Source organism: Ursus arctos, unplaced genomic scaffold (genome assembly GCF_023065955.2).
Source record: "Ursus arctos isolate Adak ecotype North America unplaced genomic scaffold, UrsArc2.0 scaffold_15, whole genome shotgun sequence".
Classification (NCBI taxonomy): Eukaryota; Metazoa; Chordata; class Mammalia; order Carnivora; family Ursidae; genus Ursus; species Ursus arctos.
In genome coordinates, this window is record NW_026622819.1 from 28,598,212 (window position 1) to 28,618,047 (window position 19,836).

General features: G+C 41.9%; 1 protein-coding gene across 2 annotated transcripts in view; it reads left to right on the forward strand.

The window, feature by feature from the left end:
- Positions 1-19,836, forward strand: part of WDR70 (WD repeat domain 70) — a 299,029-nt gene that overhangs the window by 81,360 nt on the left and 197,833 nt on the right. For both annotated transcript variants that reach the window (XM_026506841.4, XM_048224312.2), the window contains one exon: positions 8,539-8,692. In XM_026506841.4, coding sequence (XP_026362626.3) covers positions 8,539-8,692 — 154 coding nt within the window. The remainder of the gene's footprint in view (positions 1-8,538; positions 8,693-19,836) is intronic.

Genomic DNA, 19,836 nt, shown 5'->3' on the forward strand with positions numbered 1-19,836 from the left:
TATTTCCCAGTTATTTTCTCAGTTATTACAGTTTTTCATATTATGTATTTTACTTACTCATTAGTTTAGTATTGATTTTGGGAGTAGGGCTCATCATAGCCTTCTGTTACTGGCAGGTTGGATCTTTGGCAATAATAGGTCAATTTTGCAGAGTTGCTGTTAGTCCCATGCATAACTTCCATCCCTTTTTCCACTTCTATTTCACTTATAAGCTTTTTGTGTTAACAGTGGTATGGATGATGACAAAAGCTAGCGAATGTCACCGGCCAAGTCATTTTATCTGCATGGTTTATTGCCTCTTTCAAAGTTGGTGTTGTCTGGGATTAACATGGCATACAAAGAGCTTTGTATTTGGTGTCCACTTTTCATATGTCTTTCTACATGCATCTTCCCCACACATCCTTGTCTCAATGTCTCTTTTTTTAAAAATAATTTTTATTTTGTTATATTAGTCACTATACAGTACATCCCCAGTTTTTGATGCAATGTTCCATGATTCATTATTTGCGTATAACACCCAGTGCACCGTGCAATATGTGCTCTCCTTAATACCCATCACCTGCCTATCCCAATCCTCCACCCACTCCCCCCTGAAGCCCTCAGTTTGTTTCCCAGAGTCCACAGTCTCTCATGGTTCATTCCCCCTTCTGTTTACCCCCCCTTCATTCTTCCCTTCCTTCTCCTACCTATCTTCCTATTATTTCTTATGTTCCCTAAATGAGTGAAGCCATATGATAGTTGTCTTTCTCTGCTTGACTTATTTCGCTTAGCATAATTTTCTCCAGTCCTGTCCATGTTGCTGCAAATGTTGTGTAATCGTTCTTTCTGATGGCTGAGTAATATTCCATTGTATGTATGGAACACATCTTCTTCTTCTTTTTTTTTTTTTTTTTAAGATTTTATTTATTTGACAGAGAGAGATAGCCAGCGAGAGAGGGAACACAAGCAGGGGGAGTGGGAGAGGAAGAAGCAGGCTCCCAGCGGAGCATGGAGCCCGATGTGGGGCTCGATCCCAGAAAGCTGGGATCATGCCCTGGGCCGAAGGCAGACGCTTAACGACTGAGCCACCCAGGCGCCCCATGACCACATCTTCTTAATCCAGTCATCTATTGAAGGGCACCTCGGCTATTGTGGACAATGCTGCTATGAACATTGGGGTGCATATGGCCCTTCTCTTCCCTACTGGTAAATACCCAGTAGTGAATTGCTGGATCACAGGGTAGCTTAATTTTTAACTTTTTAAGGGACCTCCACACTGTTTACCAAAGTGGCTGTACCAACGTGCATTCCCACCAACAGTGTAAGAGGGGTCCCCTTTCTCCATATCCTCTCCAAGATTTGTTGTTTCCTGCCTTGTCAATTTTTGCCATTCTAACTGGTGTAAGGTGGCATCTCAGTGTGGTTTTGATTTGAATTTCCCTGATGGCTAATGATTTTGAACATTTTTTCATGTGTCTGTTAGCCATTTCTTTTTTTTTTTTTTTTAAAGATTTTATTTATTTATTTGACAGGGGGATCACAAGCAGGGGGAGTGGGAGAGGAAGAAGCAGGCTCATAGCGGAGGAGCCTGATGTGGGGCTCGATCCCACAACGCCGGGATCACGCCCTGAGCCGAAGGCAGACGCTTAACCGCTGTGCCACCCAGGCGCCCCCTGTTAGCCATTTCTATGTCATCATTGGAAAAGTGTCTGTTCATATCTTCTGCCCATTTTTTGATTTGATTATTTGTTTCACGTGCATTGAGTTTGAGAAGTTCTTTGTAGATCTTGGATACTAGTCTTTTATCTGTAGTGTCATTTACAAATATCTTCTCCCATTCTGTGGGCTGCCTCTTAGTTTTTTTGACTGTTTCCTTGGCTGTGCAGAAGCTTTTTATCTTGATGAAGCCCCACAAATTCATTTTTTCTTTTGTTTCTCTTGCCTTTGGGGATGTGTCATGAAAAAAGTTGCTGTGGCCAATGTCAAAAGAGGTTGCAGCCTATGTTCTCCTCTAGGATTTTGATGGATTCCTGTCTCACATCAAGGTCTTTCATCCATTTGGAGTTTATCTTTGTGTATGGTGTGAGAGAGTGGTCAAGTTTCATTCTTTTGCATGTAGCTGTCCAATTTTCCCAGCACCATTTATTGAAGAGACTGTCTTTTTTCCACCGGATGTTTTTTCCTGCTTTGTGAAAGATTAGTTGCCCAAAGAGCCGAGGGTCCATTTCTGGGTTCCCTATTCTGTTCCGTTGGTCTATGTGTCTGTTTTTGTGCCAGTACCATGCTGTCTTTGTGATCACAGCTTTATAGCTTGAAATCCGGCAACATGATGCCCCCAGCTTTGTTTTTCCTTTTCAACAATTCCTTGGCGACTCAGGGCCTTTTCTGGTTCCACACAAATTTAAGGGCTGTTTGTTTCAGTTCTTTGAAAAATGTCATTGGTATTTTGATCGGGATGGCACTGAAAGTGTAGATTGCTCTGGGTAGCGTAGACATTTTAACTGTTTATTCTTCTGATCCATGAGCATGGAATATTTTTCCATCTTTTTGTGTCTTCTTCAGTGTCTTTCAAGAGTGATTTGTGGGGGCGCCTGGGTGGCACAGCCCTTGGGCGTCTGCCTTAGGCTCAGGGCGTGATGCCGGCGTTCTGGGATCGAGCCCCACATCAGGCTCCTTTGCTGGGAGCCTGCTTCTTCCTCTCCCATTCCCCCTGCTTGTGTTCTCTCTCTCGCTGGCTCTCTCTCTCTGTCAAATAAATAAAATCTTTAAAAAAAAAAAAAAAAGAGTGATTTGTGGTTTCTAGAATATAGATCCTTTATGTCTCTGGTTAAGTTTATTCCGAGATAACGTATGATTTTTGGTGCTATTGTAAATGGAATGGATTCCCTAATTTCTCTTTCTTCAGTCTCATTGTTCGTGTATAGAAATGCAGCTGATTTCTGAGCATTGATTTTGTATCCGCCACATTACTGAATTGCTCTATAACTTCTAGTAGTTTGGGGGTGGAGTCTTTTGGGTTTTCTTTTTTTTTGTTTTAAAGATTTTATTTATTTATTTGACAGAGATAGAGACAGCCAGTGAGAGAGGGAACACAAGCAGGGGGAGTGGGAGAGGAAGAAGCAGGCTCATAGCGGAGGAGCCTGATGTGGGGCTCGATCCCATAACGCCAGGATCATGCCCTGAGCCGAAGGCAGATGCTTAACCACTGTGCCACCCAGGCACCCCTCTTTTGGGTTTTCTATATAAAGTATCATGTCATCTGCGAAGAGAGACAGTTTGACTTCTTCTTTGCGAATTTGGATACCTTTTATCCCTTTTTGTTGTCTGATTGCTGTTGCAAGGACTTCTAGTACTATGTTGAATAATAATGGCGAGAGTGGGCATCCTTGTTGTGTTCCTGATCTTAAAGGAAAGGCTTTCAGCTTTTCCCCGTTGAGAATGATATTCGCTGTAGGCTTTTCATAGATGGTTTTTATGAAATTGAGGAATGTACCCTTTATCCCTACACTCTGAAGTGTTTTAATCAGGAAAGGATGCTGTATTTTGTCAAATGCTTTTTCTGCATCCATTGAGAGGATCGTATGGTTCTTGACTCTTTTCTTGTTGATATGATCTATCATGCTGATCAGTTTGCAAATGGTGAACCACCCTTGCATCCCAGGGATGAATCCCACTTGGTCTTGGTGGATAATCCTTTTAATGTACTGCTGGATCCTATTAGCTAGGATCTTGTTGAGAATTTTGGCGTCCATATTCATCAGGGAAATCGGTCTGTAATTCTCCTTTTTGATGGGGTCTTTGCCTGGTTCGGGGATCAAGGTAATACTGGCCTCATAGAATGAGTTTGGTAGTTTTCCTTCTGTTTCTATTTTTTGAAATAGCTTCAGGAGAATAAATATTATTTCTTCTTTGAATGTTTGGTAGAATTCCCTGGGGAATCCGTCAGGCCCTGGACTCTTGTTTTTGGGGAGGTTTCTTCCCTTCTTTCTTTCTTTCTTTCTTTCTTTCTTTCTTTCTTTCTTTCTTTCCTTCTTTCTTTCAGGATTTTATTTATTTATTTGACAGAGAGAGAGACAGCCAGCGAGAGAGGGAACACAAGCAGGGGGAGTGGGAGAGGAAGAAGCAGGCTCCCAGCGGAGCCCCATGTGGGGCTTGATCCCAGGACTCCGGGATCACGCCCTGAGCTGAAGGCAGACGCTTAACAACTGAGCCACCCAGGCGCCCCTTTGGGGAGGTTTCTGATCACTGCTTCAATCTCTTCATAATTAATCAGTCTGTTTAAATAATCAATTTCTTCCTGTTCCAGTCTTGGTAGTTTATAGGTTTCCAGGAAGGCATCCGTTTCTTCCAGGTTGTTTAATTTATTGGTGTAAAGCTGTTGATAAAAGTTTCTAATGATCCTTCCTATATCATTGGTGTTGGTTTAGACCTCTCCCCTTTCATTCATAATTTTATTAATTTGGGTCCTTTCTCTATTCTTTTGAATAAGTCTGGCCAGTGGCTTATCGATCTTATTTATTCTTTCAACAAACCAGCTTCTAGTTCTGTTGATCTGTTCTGTGCTCCTGGTTTCTTTTTTTTTTTTTTAAAGATTTTATTTATTTATTTATTTATTTATTTATTTATTTATTTATTTATTTGATAGAGATAGAGACAGCCAGCGAGAGAGGGAACACAAGCAGGGGGAGTGGGAGAGGAAGAAGCAGGCCCATAGCATAGGAGCCTGATGTGGGGCTCGATCCCATAACGCCGGGATCACGCCCTGAGCTGAAGGCGGACGCTTAACCACTGTGCCACCCAGGCGCCCCTGTGCTCCTGGTTTCTAATTCATTGATCTCTGCTCTAATCTTGATCACCTGCCTTCTCAGGCATGGGTTAGGGCTGTTCTTCTGTTCCATCTCCAGCTTTTTGAGGTGAGAATATAAAAACTTCATTTTAGATTTTTCTGTTCTTTTGAGTGGGGCTTGGATGCCTATGTATTTTCCCCTTAGGACCGCCTTTGCAGTGTCCCATAGGTTTTGGACCAATGTGTTTTCATTTTCATTGGTCTCCAGAAATTGTTTAAACTGATTTTTAATTTCCTGGTTTACCCAATCGTTCTTGAGCAGGATGGTTCTTAGTTTCCAAGTGTTTGAGTTTCTTCCAAATTTTTCCTTGTGATTGAGTTCCAGTTTCAAAGCATTGTGGTCTGAGAATATGCAGGGAATAATCTCAGTCTGTTGGTATCGGTTGAGACCTGTTTTGCGACCCAGTATATGGTCTATTCTGGAGAAAGCTCCATGTGCATTCTAAAAGAATGAGTATTCTGTTGTTCTGCGGTGTAGTGTTCTATATATATCTATGAGGTCCATCTGGTCCAGTATGTCATTCAAAGCTCTTGTTTCTTTATTGATTTTCTGCTTAGGTGATCTGTCTATTGCTGAGAGCAGAGTGTTGAGGTCCCCTACTATTAACGTATTATTATCTGTATGTCTCTTTATTCTGGTTAAGAGTTGGCTTAGGGGCGCCTGGGTGGTGCAGTCGTTAAGTGTCTGCCTTCGGCTCAGGGCGTGATCCCGGCGTTATGGGATCGAGCCCCACATCAGGCTCCTCCACTATGAGCCTGCTTCTTCCTCTCCCACTCCCCCTACTTGTGTTCCCTCTCTTGCTGGCTGTCTCTCTCTATGTCAAATAAATAAATAAAATCTTAAAAAAAAAAAAAGAGTTGGCTTATGTATCTAGCTGCTCCCCTGTTGGGGGCATAGATATTTATAATTGTTATATTCACTTGTTGGATACATCCTTTAAGAATAATATAGTGTGCTTCTGTATCTCTAACAATAGTCTTTAGTTTAAAATCTAATCTGTCTGATATGAGAATTGCTACCCCAGTTTTCTTTTGAGGTCCATTGGCATGAAAAATGGTTTTCCATCCCTTCCCTTTTACTCTGGATGTATCTTTAGTTTCAAAATGAATCTCTTGTAGACAGCAAATGGATGGGTCATGTCTTTTTATCCAATCTGCAACTCTGTGTCATTTTATGGGGGCATTTAGGCTGTTCACATTGAGACTGATTATTGAGAGATATGATTTTAATGATGTTATGTTGCCTGTGAAGTCTTTGTTTCTATAGATTGTAAATTTCTGTTCTGTATCACTCTTGGGGCCTTTTTACTTTTATAGAACCCCCTTTAATATCTCATGTAGGGCTGGTTTGGTGGTTACGAATTCTTTCAGTTTCTGCTGATCCCGGAAGGTCCTTATCTCTCCATCAATTCTGAATGACAGCCTTGCTGGATAAAGGATCCTTGGCTGCATGTTCTTCTCAGATGGAGCTTTGGAAATACCCTGCCAACCCTTCCTAGCCTGCCAGGTCTCTGTAGACAGGTCTGACATTATTCTGATATTTTTCCCTCTGCACGTAAGGATTTTCTTCCCCCTGGCCGCTTTCTTTCTTTTTTTTTTTTTAAAGATTTTATTTATTTATTTGACAGAGAGAGACAGCCAGCGAGAGAGGGAACACAAGCAGGGGGAGTGGGAGAGGAAGAAGCAGGCTCATAGTGGAGGAGCCTGATGTGGGGCTCGATCCCACAACGCCAGGATCACACCCTGAGCCGAAGGCAGACGCTTAACCGCTGTGCCACCCAGGCGCCCACCCCCCTGGCCGCTTTCAATACTGTATCCTTGGATCTAATATTTGCGAAATGCACTATGATGTGATGTGGTGTAGGTCTGTTCTCATTGACCTTGGGAGGGGTCCTCTCTGCCTCTTGGACACGAATGCTTATTTCCTTTGCCAGATTAGGGAAGTTCTCAGCTACAATTTGGTCAAATATCTCTTCTAGACCTCTCTCTTTCTCCACCCCTTTGGGGGTGCTGATGATTCTGACATTGGAACGTTTCATTGAGTCAGTAATCTCCCATAATCTACATTCTTGAGATTGAATTTTTTTCAGCCAAGTTTCTGTTTTAACTTTCTCTTCTACCATCCCATCCTCCAATTCACTAATTCGTTCTTCTGCCTCATTTACCCTGGCCGTCAGAGTGTCTAGTTCAGTCTGTATTTGATTTATAGCTTTTTTAATTTCTGCCAGATTCACTCTCATTTCGGCCCTTAGAGAGTCTATATTCTTGTTAATATTTTCGTTAATATTTTCGTTAATATTTTTTTCAAGCCTACATATCATCTTGACCATTGTGACTCTGAACTCCGTTTCTGACAATTTGGTTATATCCATATCCATCAATTCTTTGGTTGAGGCCACAGAATCATTATCTTTTCTTTGCTGGGGGGCTATTTCTCCTCCTCATTCTGATGAGGCGAGGTTGCGGGGTTGCCCAGAGCCCAAATTATTGACCAGGACCCAGGCAGTGTGTACTTGTTTTATAGGGACCTTAGGGATGTCGGCTTCTTGATTTTTCAGCCGACCTTCTGGGGGAGGGGCCTGCCGCACTGATGCTCAGGCAACCCTCTTTGGGTAGAGTTGCCCCGTCCCCTGCGAGGAAGGATGGGGATGGGCACAGTGTGAGCTGGTATCAGCTTTTCATTGTCTTTATTCATTGCACTGACTACGCCCAGTAATAGTTGTCCAGTTCTAGAGTTGTTTCAGTTCTTAAGTTTCCTGTACCTCTCCAGTGCCTGGAATACTGTACCAGCCAGTACCTTTCCTTTCTTGATGAACTTTTAGGAGTTGCAGTTGCACTGCTGTAGCATGTTAGGGACTACGTACTCTGTGTCATGGGGTCCTTGTTACTAGCCACTCATTGATCTTATCTTGGAATTGACTTCATAGGACCACTTTTGGTACCAACTCTTTCAGGTCAGGTTCACCAAAAGCATTCTTTGAAATTCCAGGATTTGCATGCAGAAGGTTGGTTGAGGAATGCTTTTGGGATCAGCCCCTGAGAGAGAAGGTGCAAGGGAAACACCCTTAGGAAGGTGCAGAAATTGCATGGTCATGTAGTTGCTGAAGGGGGTTCATTTGTTAGCCATCAGCAGACCACAGGCTGGAAGCTGGGAGAATAAGTGGAGTGGTGAGTGTGCAAGGGATACTGTAGTACTAGAGAAATGAAGGAGGAGATGAAAACTTGTTCAAATAGTTAGCTGTGATGGGGAAGAGAGAGGATAATCAGTAGATGTTCCTGGGGAGACTGGAAAGGATGGGATCCAGAATATAGGTATTAGATTTGCCTTGGGCAGGAAGAGGTTTACATCCACCATCGTAATCAAAGAGGAGGAGTAAGAGAGGTGTTCAGATGCAGATAAGTTTATGGCATTAGTGGGAGGAAGTTGAGGTACTTGTTTGTTGCTTTTGGGAAAGAGCCAGACAAATCAACTGCTGAAAGAAGGGCAGTGATTTAAGGGGAGTAGATATTTTAATAGATGCTGTGGTTAGTGGGAGGAGAGTGCTAACAGGATAGCCACTGGTGTTGAGGGCCAATTTGAGGTTGATGATCTTGATTTTGAAGAATTACCAATTTGTGCAGTTGTGTGACTTTTTTTCTGGCTGTGCTTGATGTAGTGAAAGTGTAAACATTATGCCCAGTGTCTTACGACATTATTTTTTTCTTTTACATAGCCATCAGATCAAGTCACTGCAGTATAGTAACACAGGAGACATGATTCTTGTTGTATCTGGAAGCTCTCAGGCCAAAGTGATTGACAGAGATGGTTTTGAAGTAATGGAATGTATAAAGGGAGACCAGTATATCGTGGACATGGCAAACACCAAGGTAAGCATTAAACAAAATATTTTATTGAATTTAATTAATTCAGCACACATTTTTAACAACTTGATTGAGTTGCTATAATTCACCCTAAAAATTAGTGTCTTGTTTTAAACAATGTATTATTTCTTACAATTCTGTGGATTGACCAGGAAGTTCTTATGGTTCATATAGTGTCAGTTGGGGCACTAGGATGGTTTTAATGTTCAGTATGCCTCATTCAGTGATTTATAGTTGGTGCTCTACCCCATGGTATCTATCCTGCTTCCAGCCCTGCCCCTTCCCCACTATGTGCATGTGCATACCTGCGTGCATGCTCTCTCACTCTCTCTCTCCCACTTTCTCTTTCCACATGTCTAGTTTGGGCTTTCTAACAGTGTGGTGGACTTAGTGGGGTTTGACTTTTTGCTTGATGACTGGGTTCCATGAAGGATGAACATGGAAACTTTCATATTTTATAAGGTCTGTCTGCAAGTCTTTTTTTTTTTTTATAATTTTTTATTTTATTTTATTTATTTATTCAACAGAGAGACAGCCAGCGAGAGAGGGAACACAAGCAGGGGGAGTGGGAGAGGAAGAAGCAGGCTCATAGTGGAAGAGCCTGATGTGGGACTCGATCCCGTAACACCGGGATCACGCCCTGAGCCGAAGGCAGACGCTTAACCGCTGTGCCACCCAGGCGCCCCTGTCTGCAAGTCTTATATAGCATTGTAGGGCCAACTCAAATTTGAGGAGAGAAGAGATAGACTCCACCATTTGGTAGGTGAATGATAAGATCACATTGTAGAAGATCATATGGGGAGCTGGTCCCCTGAGTCGAGCTGGATAGGTAACAGACCAGCCTAAATAACCACGGAATCAGCCTGAGACGCAGGAAGATACATCTGAATCTCTACAAATGAACATCTCCAGCGCTGAGTATTGAGGTACCAAGAGGGGAGCCATAAAACCGCGCACAGATATCGGAAGATAAACGGAAGGGGGAGGGAGCCGCCGCGTTTGGGGGAGCACGGGGGAGCAGGCGGACCCATGGTGGGCACCCGCGAGAGAGCGGACTGAGACCGGTGAGCTGTGAACGCGTGCCACCAGGCATCTCGCGGAACACCGGAATCCCGGTGTGCTCACGGGATCCAGACTGAGACCGGGAGCTCCCGGAGCGTGCGCGGGGCGGCTGGCGGCTGGCGGGCCACCTGCACGGGGGAGCGGGCGGACTCGCGGTCGGCACCCGCGAAACAGCAGACTGAGACCCTGAACCGGGTGCGCGTGCCACCAGGCTTCTCACGGAACTCCAGAATCGTGGTGTGCTCACCGGGCATAGACTGAGACCGGAGACCCGGGAGCGCGCGGGGCAGCCGGTGGCTGGCGGCATCAGAAACGCAAAGGACAGAGATGCGCCGGCCCTGGAAGTGAGGGCAGGGACGCCGGGTGTGGGGCGCACATCCCGGGACGCTGCAGGGTTGAGCAGCACCAACAGTAACAGAGTTAAAGTGGCCAGAACATCAGTGGAGAACGGGCCACAATCCCTCTGTTCTGTGACAATGCAGCCTCTGCTGCTCTGACTCTCAGAAGAGGCATAGCCGACTGCCAGGGAAAGCCGCCAGAGAACAAAAGCCTGGAAATATCGGCTCACAGCGTGCCCATCCCCATCCCCCCTCGCAGGGGACGCGGAGACTCTACCCAAACAGGGTTGCCTGAGTATCGGTGCGGCAGGCCCCTCCCCCAGAACACAGAAGGCAGGCTGAAAAATTAAGAAGCCCACAACCTGGGGCGCATGGGTGGCGCAGTCATTGAGCGCCTGTCTCCGGCTTAGGGCGTGATCCCGGCGTTCCGGAAAGGAGTCCCTCATCGGGCTCCTCTGCTGGGAGCCTGCTTCTTCCTCTCCCACTCTCCTGCTTCTGTTCCCGTTCTTGCTGTCTGTCTCCCTCTCTCAGATAAATAAATAAATAAAATCTTTAAAGAAGAAGCCCACATCCCTAAGATCCCTATAAAACAAGGGGCACGGCCTGGGACCCAGTCAATAATTTGGGCTCTGGACAACCCCGCAACCTCTCCTCATCAGAATGACAAGAAGGAGAAGCCCCCCCCAGCAAAGAAAAGACAGTGAGTCTGTGGCCTCTGCCACAGAAATAATGGATATGGATGTAAGCAAATTATCAGAAATGGAATTCAGAGTAACGATGGTCAAAATGATGAGCAGAATTGAAAAAAGTATTAACGAAAAGGTTTCTGAGAATATAGAATCCCTAAGGTCAGAAATGAGAGCATATTTGACAGAAATTAAAAATTCTATGAGCCAAATGCAGGCAAAACTAGAGGCTCTGACGGCCAGGGTCACCGAAGCAGAGGAAAGGGTTAGTGAATTGGAGGATGGGTTAATAGAGGAAAAAATGAAAATAGAAGATGCTCTTAAAAAAATCCACGCCCACGAATGTTGGCTACGGGAGATTACTGACTCAATGAAACAATCCAATGTTAGAATCATCGGCATCCCCGAGGGGGTGGAGAAAAACAGAGGTCTAGAAGAGATATTTGAACAAATTGTAGCTGAAAACTTCCCTAATCTAGCAAGGGAAACAAACATTCGCGTCCAAGAGGCAGAGAGGACCCCTCCCAAGCTCAACCACGACAAACCTACGCCACGTCATGTCATAGTGCAATTCGCAAATATGAGATCCAAGGATACAGTATTGAAAGCGGCCAGGGCAAAGAAATTTCTCACATACCAAGGCAAAGGCATCAGAATTACGTCAGACCTGTCTACACAGACCTGGAATGAGAGAAAGGGTTGGGGGAGCATTTTTAAAGCTCTTTCAGAGAAAAACATGCAGCCAAGGATCCTTTATCCAGCAAGGCTGTCATTCAGAATTGATGGAGAAATAAAGACATTTCAGAATCGCCAGTCACTAACCAATTTCGTAACCACGAAACCAGCCCTACAGGAGATATTACGGGGGGTTCTATAAAAGTAAAAAGGCCCCAAGAGTGATACAGAACAGAAAGTCACAGCCAATACAAACAAAGACTTTACTGACAACATGGCATCATTAAAAGCATATCTCTCAGTACTCAGTCTTAATATTAATGGCTTAAATTCTCCCTTAAACGCCACAGGGTTGCAGATTGGATAAAAAGACATGACCCATCCATTTGCTGTCTACAAGAGACTCATTTCGAACCCAAAGATGCATTCAGACTGAGAGTAAGGGGATGGAGTACCATCTTTCACGCAAATGGACCTCAAAAGAAAGCTGGGGTAGCAATTCTCATATCAGATAAATTGGATTTTAAACTACAGACTATAGTTAGAGACCCAGAAGGGCACTATATTATTCTTAAAGGAAGTATTCAACAAGTGGATATGACAATTATAAATATATATGCCCCCAACAGGGGAGCAGCAAGATACACAAGCCAACTCTTAACCAGAATAAAGAGACATATAAATAAAAATACATTAATAGTAGGGGACCTCAACACTCCACTCTCAGAAATAGACAGAACGCCCTGGCAAAAACTAAGCAAAGAATCTAAGGCTTTGAATGCCATACTCGACGAGTTGGACCTCATAGATATATATAGAACACTACACCCCAGAACCGAAGAATACTCATTCTATTCTAATGCCCATGGAACATTCTCAAGAATAGACCATGTTCTGGGACACAAAACAGGTCTCAACTGATACCAAAGGATTGAAATTATCCCCTGCATATTCTCAGACCACAACGCTCTGAAATTGGAACTCAACCACAAGGAAAAATTTGGAAGAAACTCAAACACTTGGAGACTAAGAACCATCCTGCTCAGGAATGATTCGATAAACCAGGAAATCAAAAATCAAATTAAACAATTTATGGAGACCAATGAGAATGAAAACACAACGGTCGAAAACCTATGGGATACTGCAAAGGCAGTCCTAAGGGAGAAATACATAGCCATCCAAGCCTCACTCAAAAGAATAGAAAAATCTAAAATGCAGTTTTTATATTCGCACCTCAAGAAGCTGGAACAGCAACAGAGGGACAGGCCTAATCCACGCACGAGGAAGCAGTTGACCAAAATTAGAGCTGAAATCAATCAAGCAGAAACCAGAAGTACAGTAGAGCAGATCAACAGGACTAGAAGCTGGTTCTTTGAGAGAATCAATAAAATTGACAGACCACTGGCAAGACTTATCCAAAAGAAAAGAGAAAGGACCCAGATTATTAAGATTATGAATGAAAAAGGAGAGGTCACGACGAACACCATTGAAATTGGAAGGATTATTAGAAAGTTTTATCAACAGCTATATGCCAATAAACTAAGCAATCTGGAAGAGATGGAATCCTTCCTGGAAACCTATAAACTACCAAGATTGAAACCGGAAGAAATTGATTCCTTAAACAGGCCAATTAATTATGAAGAAATTGAGTCAGTGATAAACAACCTTCCAAATAACAAAACTCCAGGCCCGGACGGTTTTCCTGGGGAATTCTACCAAACATTCAAAGAAGAAATAATACCTATTCTCCTAAAGCTATTTCAAAAAATAGAAACAGAAGGAAAGCTACCAAACTCATTCTATGAGGCCAATATTACCTTGATCCCCAAACCAGGCAAAGACCCCCTCAAAAAGGAGAATTACAGACCGATCTCCCTAATGAATATGGACGCCAAAATCCTCAACAAGATACTTGCTAATAGAATCCAATAGTATATTAAAAGGATTATCCATCACGATCAAGTGGGATCCATACCTGGGATGCAAGGGTGGTTCAACTTTCGCAAATCAATCAGCGTGATACATCATATCAACAAGAAAAGACTCAGGAACCATATGATCCTCTCAATCGATGCCGAAAAAGCATTTGACAAAATACAGCATCCTTTCCTGATTAAAACGCTTCAGAGTGTAGGAATAGAAGGTACATTTCTCAATCTCATAAAAGCCATCTATGAAAAGCCTACTGCAAATATTATTCTCAATGGGGAAAAGCTGGAAGCCTTTCCCTTAAGATCAGGAACATGACAAGGATGCCCACTCTCGCCACTATTATTCAACATAGTACTAGAAGTCCTTGCAACAGCAATCAGACGACAAAAAGGGATCAAAGGTATTCAAATTGGCAAAGAAGAAGTCAAAATGTCTCTCTTCTCAGATGACATGATACTCTATATGGAAAACCCAAAAGAAGCCACTCCCAAACTATTAGAAGTTATAGAGCAATTCAGTAACGTGGCGGGATACAAAATCAGTGCTCAGAAATCAGTTGCATTTCTGTACACAAATAACGAGACCGAAGAAAGAGAAATTAGGGAATCCATCCCATTTACAATAGCACCAAAAACCATACGTTACCTTGGAATTAACTTAACCAGAGACATAAAGGACCTATATTCTAGAAACTATAAATCACTCTTGAAAGACATTGAGGAAGACATAAAAAGATGGAAAGATATTCCATGCTCATGGATCGGAAGAATTAACATAGTTAAAATGTCCATGCTACCCAGAGCAATCTACACTTTCAATGCTATCCCGATCAAAATACCGAGGACATTTTTCAAAGAACTGGAACAAATAGTCCTTAAATTTGTATGGAACCAGAAAAGGCCCCGAATCTCCAAGGAACTGTTGAAAAGGAAAAACAAAGCTGGGGGCATCACAATGCCGGATTTCGAGCTGTACTACAAAGCTGTGATCACAAAGACAGCATGGTACTGGCACAAAAACAGACACATAGACCAATGGAACAGAATAGAGAGCCCAGAAATGGACCCTCAGCTCTTTGGGCAACTAATATTTGATAAAGCAGGAAAAAACATCCAGTGGGAAAAAGACAGTCTCTTCAATAAATGGTGCTGGGAAAATTGGACAGCTACATGCAAAAGAATGAAACTTGACCACTCTCTCACACCATACACAAAGATAAACTCCAAATGGATGAAAGACCTCGATGTGAGACAGGAATCCATCAAAATTCTATAGGAGAACATAGGCAGCAACCTCTACGACATCGGCCAAAGCAACCTTTTTCATGACACATCCCCAAAGGCAAGAGAAACAAAAGATAAAATGAATTTATGGGACTTCATCAAGATTAAAAGTTTCTGCACAGCCAAGGAAACAGTCAGAAAAACTAAGAGGCAGCCCACGGAATGGGAGAATATATTTGCAAATGACACTACAGATAAAGGACTGGTATCCAAGATCTACAAAGAACTTCTCAAACTCAATACACGAGAAACAAACAAACAAATCAAAAAATGGGCAGAACATATGAACAGACACTTTTCCAATGAAGACATACAAATGGCTAACAGACACATGAAAAAATGTTCAAAATCATTAGCCATCAAGGAAATTCAAATCAAAACCACACTGAGATACCACCTTACACCAGTTAGAATGGCAAAAATAAACAAGGCAAGAAACAACAATTGTTGGAGAGGATGTAGAGAAAGGGGATCCCTCCTACATTGTTGGTGGGAATGCAAGTTGGTACAGCCACTCTGGAAAACAGTGTGGAGGTCCCTTAAAAAGTTAAAAATTGAGCTACCCTATGATCCAGCCATTGCACTACTGGGTGTTTACCCCAAAGATACAGACGTAGTAAAGAGAAGGGCCATATGCACCCCAGTGTTCATAGCAGCAATGTGCACAATAGCTAAATCGTGGAAGGAGCCGAGATGCCCTTCAACAGATGACTGGATTAAGAAGTTGTGGTCCATATATACAATGGAATATTACTCAGCTATCAGAAGGAACGAGTTCTCAACATTAGCTGCAACATGGATGGCACTGGAGGAGATAATGCTAAGTGAAATAAGTCAAGCAGAGAAAGACAACTATCATATGATTTCTCTCATCTATGGAACATAAGAACTAGGATGATCAGTAGAGGAAGAAAGGGATAAAGAAAGGGGGGTAATCAGAAGGGGGAATGAAACATGAGAGACTATGGACTATGAGAAACAAACTGAGGGCCACAGAGGGGAGGGGGGTGGGGGAATGGGATAGGCCGGTGATGGGTAGTAAGGAGGGCACGTATTGCATGGTGCACTGGGTGTTACACACAACTAATGAATCATCGAGCCTTACATCGGAAACCGGGGATGTACTGTATGGTGACTAACATAATATAATAAAAAATCATTATAAAAAAAAAAAAAAAGATCATATGGGATGAGAGATGTGGGTACAGCCATGTTTGGAAACAACATACTACGAATCTACTATGTACTAGGCTTTAGGACAGGAACGAAAGAGGGTCTCATTAACCTTTTATATAAAGATTTTTTAGTGAGATAATATTTTAAAATTATATTAAATATCAATTAACTATAGCTGCATAAATGCTATCAAACTTAATGGATGATTTGTAATTGCTAACATATCTGTGGGACGTCTGGCCGTGGCTCCAAGCTACAGTTAATGTCTAGGTCTGTTCCATGGCGCTCTGTTCCTCCTTGCACTAGTGAACTGCCTGAGGGCATGTTTTTCATATAGTGATGCCAGAAATGCAAGAAGGAAACTTCAACTCGGGAAGCACATTTCAGGCCTTTGCTCATTTGTCCATGGATATTCCACTGGCTAGAGCAAATCACATGACCACGCGTTAACAGTGGAGAAATTTGCCCAGGCCTTTCTTTTTTTAAGATTTTATTTATTTATATGCCAGAGAGTGAGAGAGAGAGAGGGAGAGAGAGCACAAGCAGGGGGAGCAGCAGGGAGCCCAATGCGAGACTCAGTGCCAGGACCCTGGGATTATGACCTGAGCCGAAGGCAGACGCTTAACCGACTGAGCCACCCAGGTGCCCTGCCCAGGTCTTTTTTTTTTTTTTTTTTTTTTTATTAATAATGATTTTTTATTATATTATGTTAGTCACCATACAGTACATCCCCGGTTTTCGATGTAACCTGCCCAGGTCTTTAGTGAGAGTAACTGCAGGATCACATGCCAAAGGTTGAGGATCCAGGAGAGGTGATGGACTGGGAACAATAATGCAACCTACCACAGATATAATACAGTGTCAGTCGGTATGGTTGGTGCTGAATTTTGAGCCTCAATTTTAATTCTGACTTTTATTCCTCTTTCCCTGTCCTTGTACCTTCTTCTAAAACACTAATACTCAAGGTTTGTAACTACATCAAAATCTAATAGATTTGATTGTCTAAGAAAATACAGTAGATCCTCATTATTTGTGGTTTCTGTATTTGCTAAAATGTTTTTGTAATCCCCAAAACAACACACAGTGTTTTTGTGGTCATTTGGAGACGTGAACTTGTACAGAATAGCAAAAAAGAATGTGAAAAAGCTGAAAGCTGTTCCTTCTTGTTTCAGCTCTCAGATTGTAATCAAACGTCCTTTTTGTGATCTACGTAGTCCTACATTTTTCTTATTTGGGAGCCTTTTGTTGGTGATGTTACTGTTTAAAATGGCCCCAAGTATACTGCTGAGGTGCTGGAGCACCGTCTATTGTGAAAAGTCCATGATGTGCCTTGCAGAGAAAATACATATATTAGATAAGCTTCATTCAGGCATGGCTTACAGTGCCGTTGGCTCTGAGTTCATTGTTAATGAATCAGGTATATATTAAATAATGTTTCCTTAAACAAAAACATGAAGTTATGTATTGATTGGTTGATGAAGATATGACTGGAGGCCTGTAAGAACCTAACCCTATATTGGATAATTCATTATTTACAGAACTTTATAGACCAAAACTACTGCAAATAATGAGAATTGACTATAATCTACATGCTCTGGTTGAGCTGTTGGAAGAAATTAATGTAGCATGTTTCAAACTGCCCTCTATTGAAACCCAGTGAAGTGTCTCTCAACCCTAATGAGAATCACAGTCTCATGTATTTTTTTGTTTGACTAATTGTTTATTAGTGCCCAGTGTTAGATGATTGAAACAGAATTCATATACAATTTAAGCATACAATTATATTGCAGTGGTGGCTTCAGTAGTTAATTTTTTTCATGTATTTTACTAGAATTTCTCATTTCCTTCTCCTTAAAATCATTGCCCCTAGGATTCCACGAAAGATGATGTTGTGAGAGTGATGGTGGTAAGGAAAGAAAGCAGATAGGTCTCTAGGTCACTCTCCCTGATTTAAACTTAGTTCTGCTTTTATCTGCTTTGTTTGAAGCCTTTGGGAATCCAAAACTATTTAAGCAACTGGTTTGTGGAAATGATACCTTTAAAAACTTGTATTTAATTTATTCTCTTTTTAGTTTGTGTTTGCGATTGACGGTATTTCTTCAAAAGTATGAGGAAGAGAAGTTTTTGCCAGTCTTAATTATTTCAGCCACTCAGGGCTTCTTTTTTTTTTTTTTTTTTTTAAGGTTTTATTTATTTATTCGACAGAGATAGAGACAGCCAGCAAGAGAGGGAACACAGCAGGAGGAGTGGGAGAGGAAGAAGCAGGCTCATAGCTGAGGAGCCTGATGTGGGGCTTGATCTCATAACGCCGGGATCACTCCCTGAGCCGAAGGCAGACGCTTAACCGCTGTGCCACCCAGGCGCCCCTCAGGGCTTCTTACATTACAGAAAGACTAAGACTTTGTGGATTTAAGTTTTAGCCAATAAAATTTCAAGAAGAAGGGAATCTGGTTAGTTTTGTTTCTGGCTATTTCTGCAATCTCAGACTTATAGTACATATAATAAGATAATTAGGAAGGTAGGACAAGGATGGATAAGCAACACAGGAAATTAAAATTAAAACATTGTTACCAGAGTTATTTTTTACCTCCTTGGTTAAATATATTCCTAATTATTTAATTGTTTTTGATGTTATTGTAAATGGGATCATTTTCATTTCTTTTTCAGAAAATTCATTGTTAGTGTATGGAAACCTATTGATTTTTTTTAATGTTAATTTTGTGTCCTGCAACTTTACTGAATTTGTTGGTTAGATCTAAGAGTTGTTTTTTTTTTTTTTTAAGATTTTATTTATTTATTCGACAGAGATAGAGACAGCCAGCGAGAGAGGGAACACAAGCAGGGGGTGTGGGAGAGGAAGAAGCAGGCTCATAGTGGAGGAGCCTGACTTGGGGCTCCGATCCCACAATGCTGGGATCACACCCTGAGCCGAAGGCAGATGCTTAACCGCTGTGCCACCCAGGCGCCCCAGATCTAAGAGTTTTTTTGATGTCTTTAGTATTTTCTGTTTTTAGAATCATATCATTTGAATTCGAATTTTACCTCTTACTTTCCAGTTCTGATATCTTTTATTTCTTTTCTTGCCTGATTGCTCTAGTTATGACTTCCAGTACAGTCTTGAATCGGAGTAATGAGAGTGGGCACCCTTGTCTTGTTCCTGATCTTAGAGGAGAAGCTTTCAAGCTTTTCACCACTGATGTTGGCTGTGGGCTTGTCATATATGGCCTTTATTATGTTGAGATATGTTCCTTCTATGCCTATTTGCAAATCATATATCTGATAAGGGGCTAAAATCCAAAATATGTAAAGAACTCCTACAACTCAAAATTAAACAAACCCAATTAAAAAATGGGCAAAGGACCTGAATAGACATTTTCCAAGGAAGATGTACTAAAGGCCAACAGGTACATGAAAAGATGCTCAGCATCACTTGTAATTAGGAAAATGCAAATGAAAACCACAGTGAAATATCACCTCAGCCTATTTGAATGACCATTATCAAAAAGACAAGAGATAACAAATGTGATGTGGATGTGGAGAAAAGGGAAACCTTGTACACTGTTGGTGGGATTGTAAATTGGTGCAGCCACTGTAGAAAACAGTATGGAGGATCCTCAAAAAATTACAAATAGAGCTATCATATGATTCACCAATTCCCCTTCTGAGAATATATCCAAAGGAAATGAAACCACGAACTTGAAAAGATATCTGCACCTCCATGTTCATAGCAGCATCATGTGCAATTACTAATCCATGGGAACAGCCAACAACCTAAGTATCCATTGACGGATAAGTGGATAAAGAAGTTGTGAGATAATACATACATACATACATACATATATATATATGTATGTATATATAATTCAGCCATAAAAGGTGAGGAAATCGTACCATTTACAACAACTTGAATGGACCTTGAAGGCATTATGCTAAATGAAATAAGTCAGAGAAAGACAAAATACTGTATGGTATATTTATATGTGGACTCTAAGAAAGGA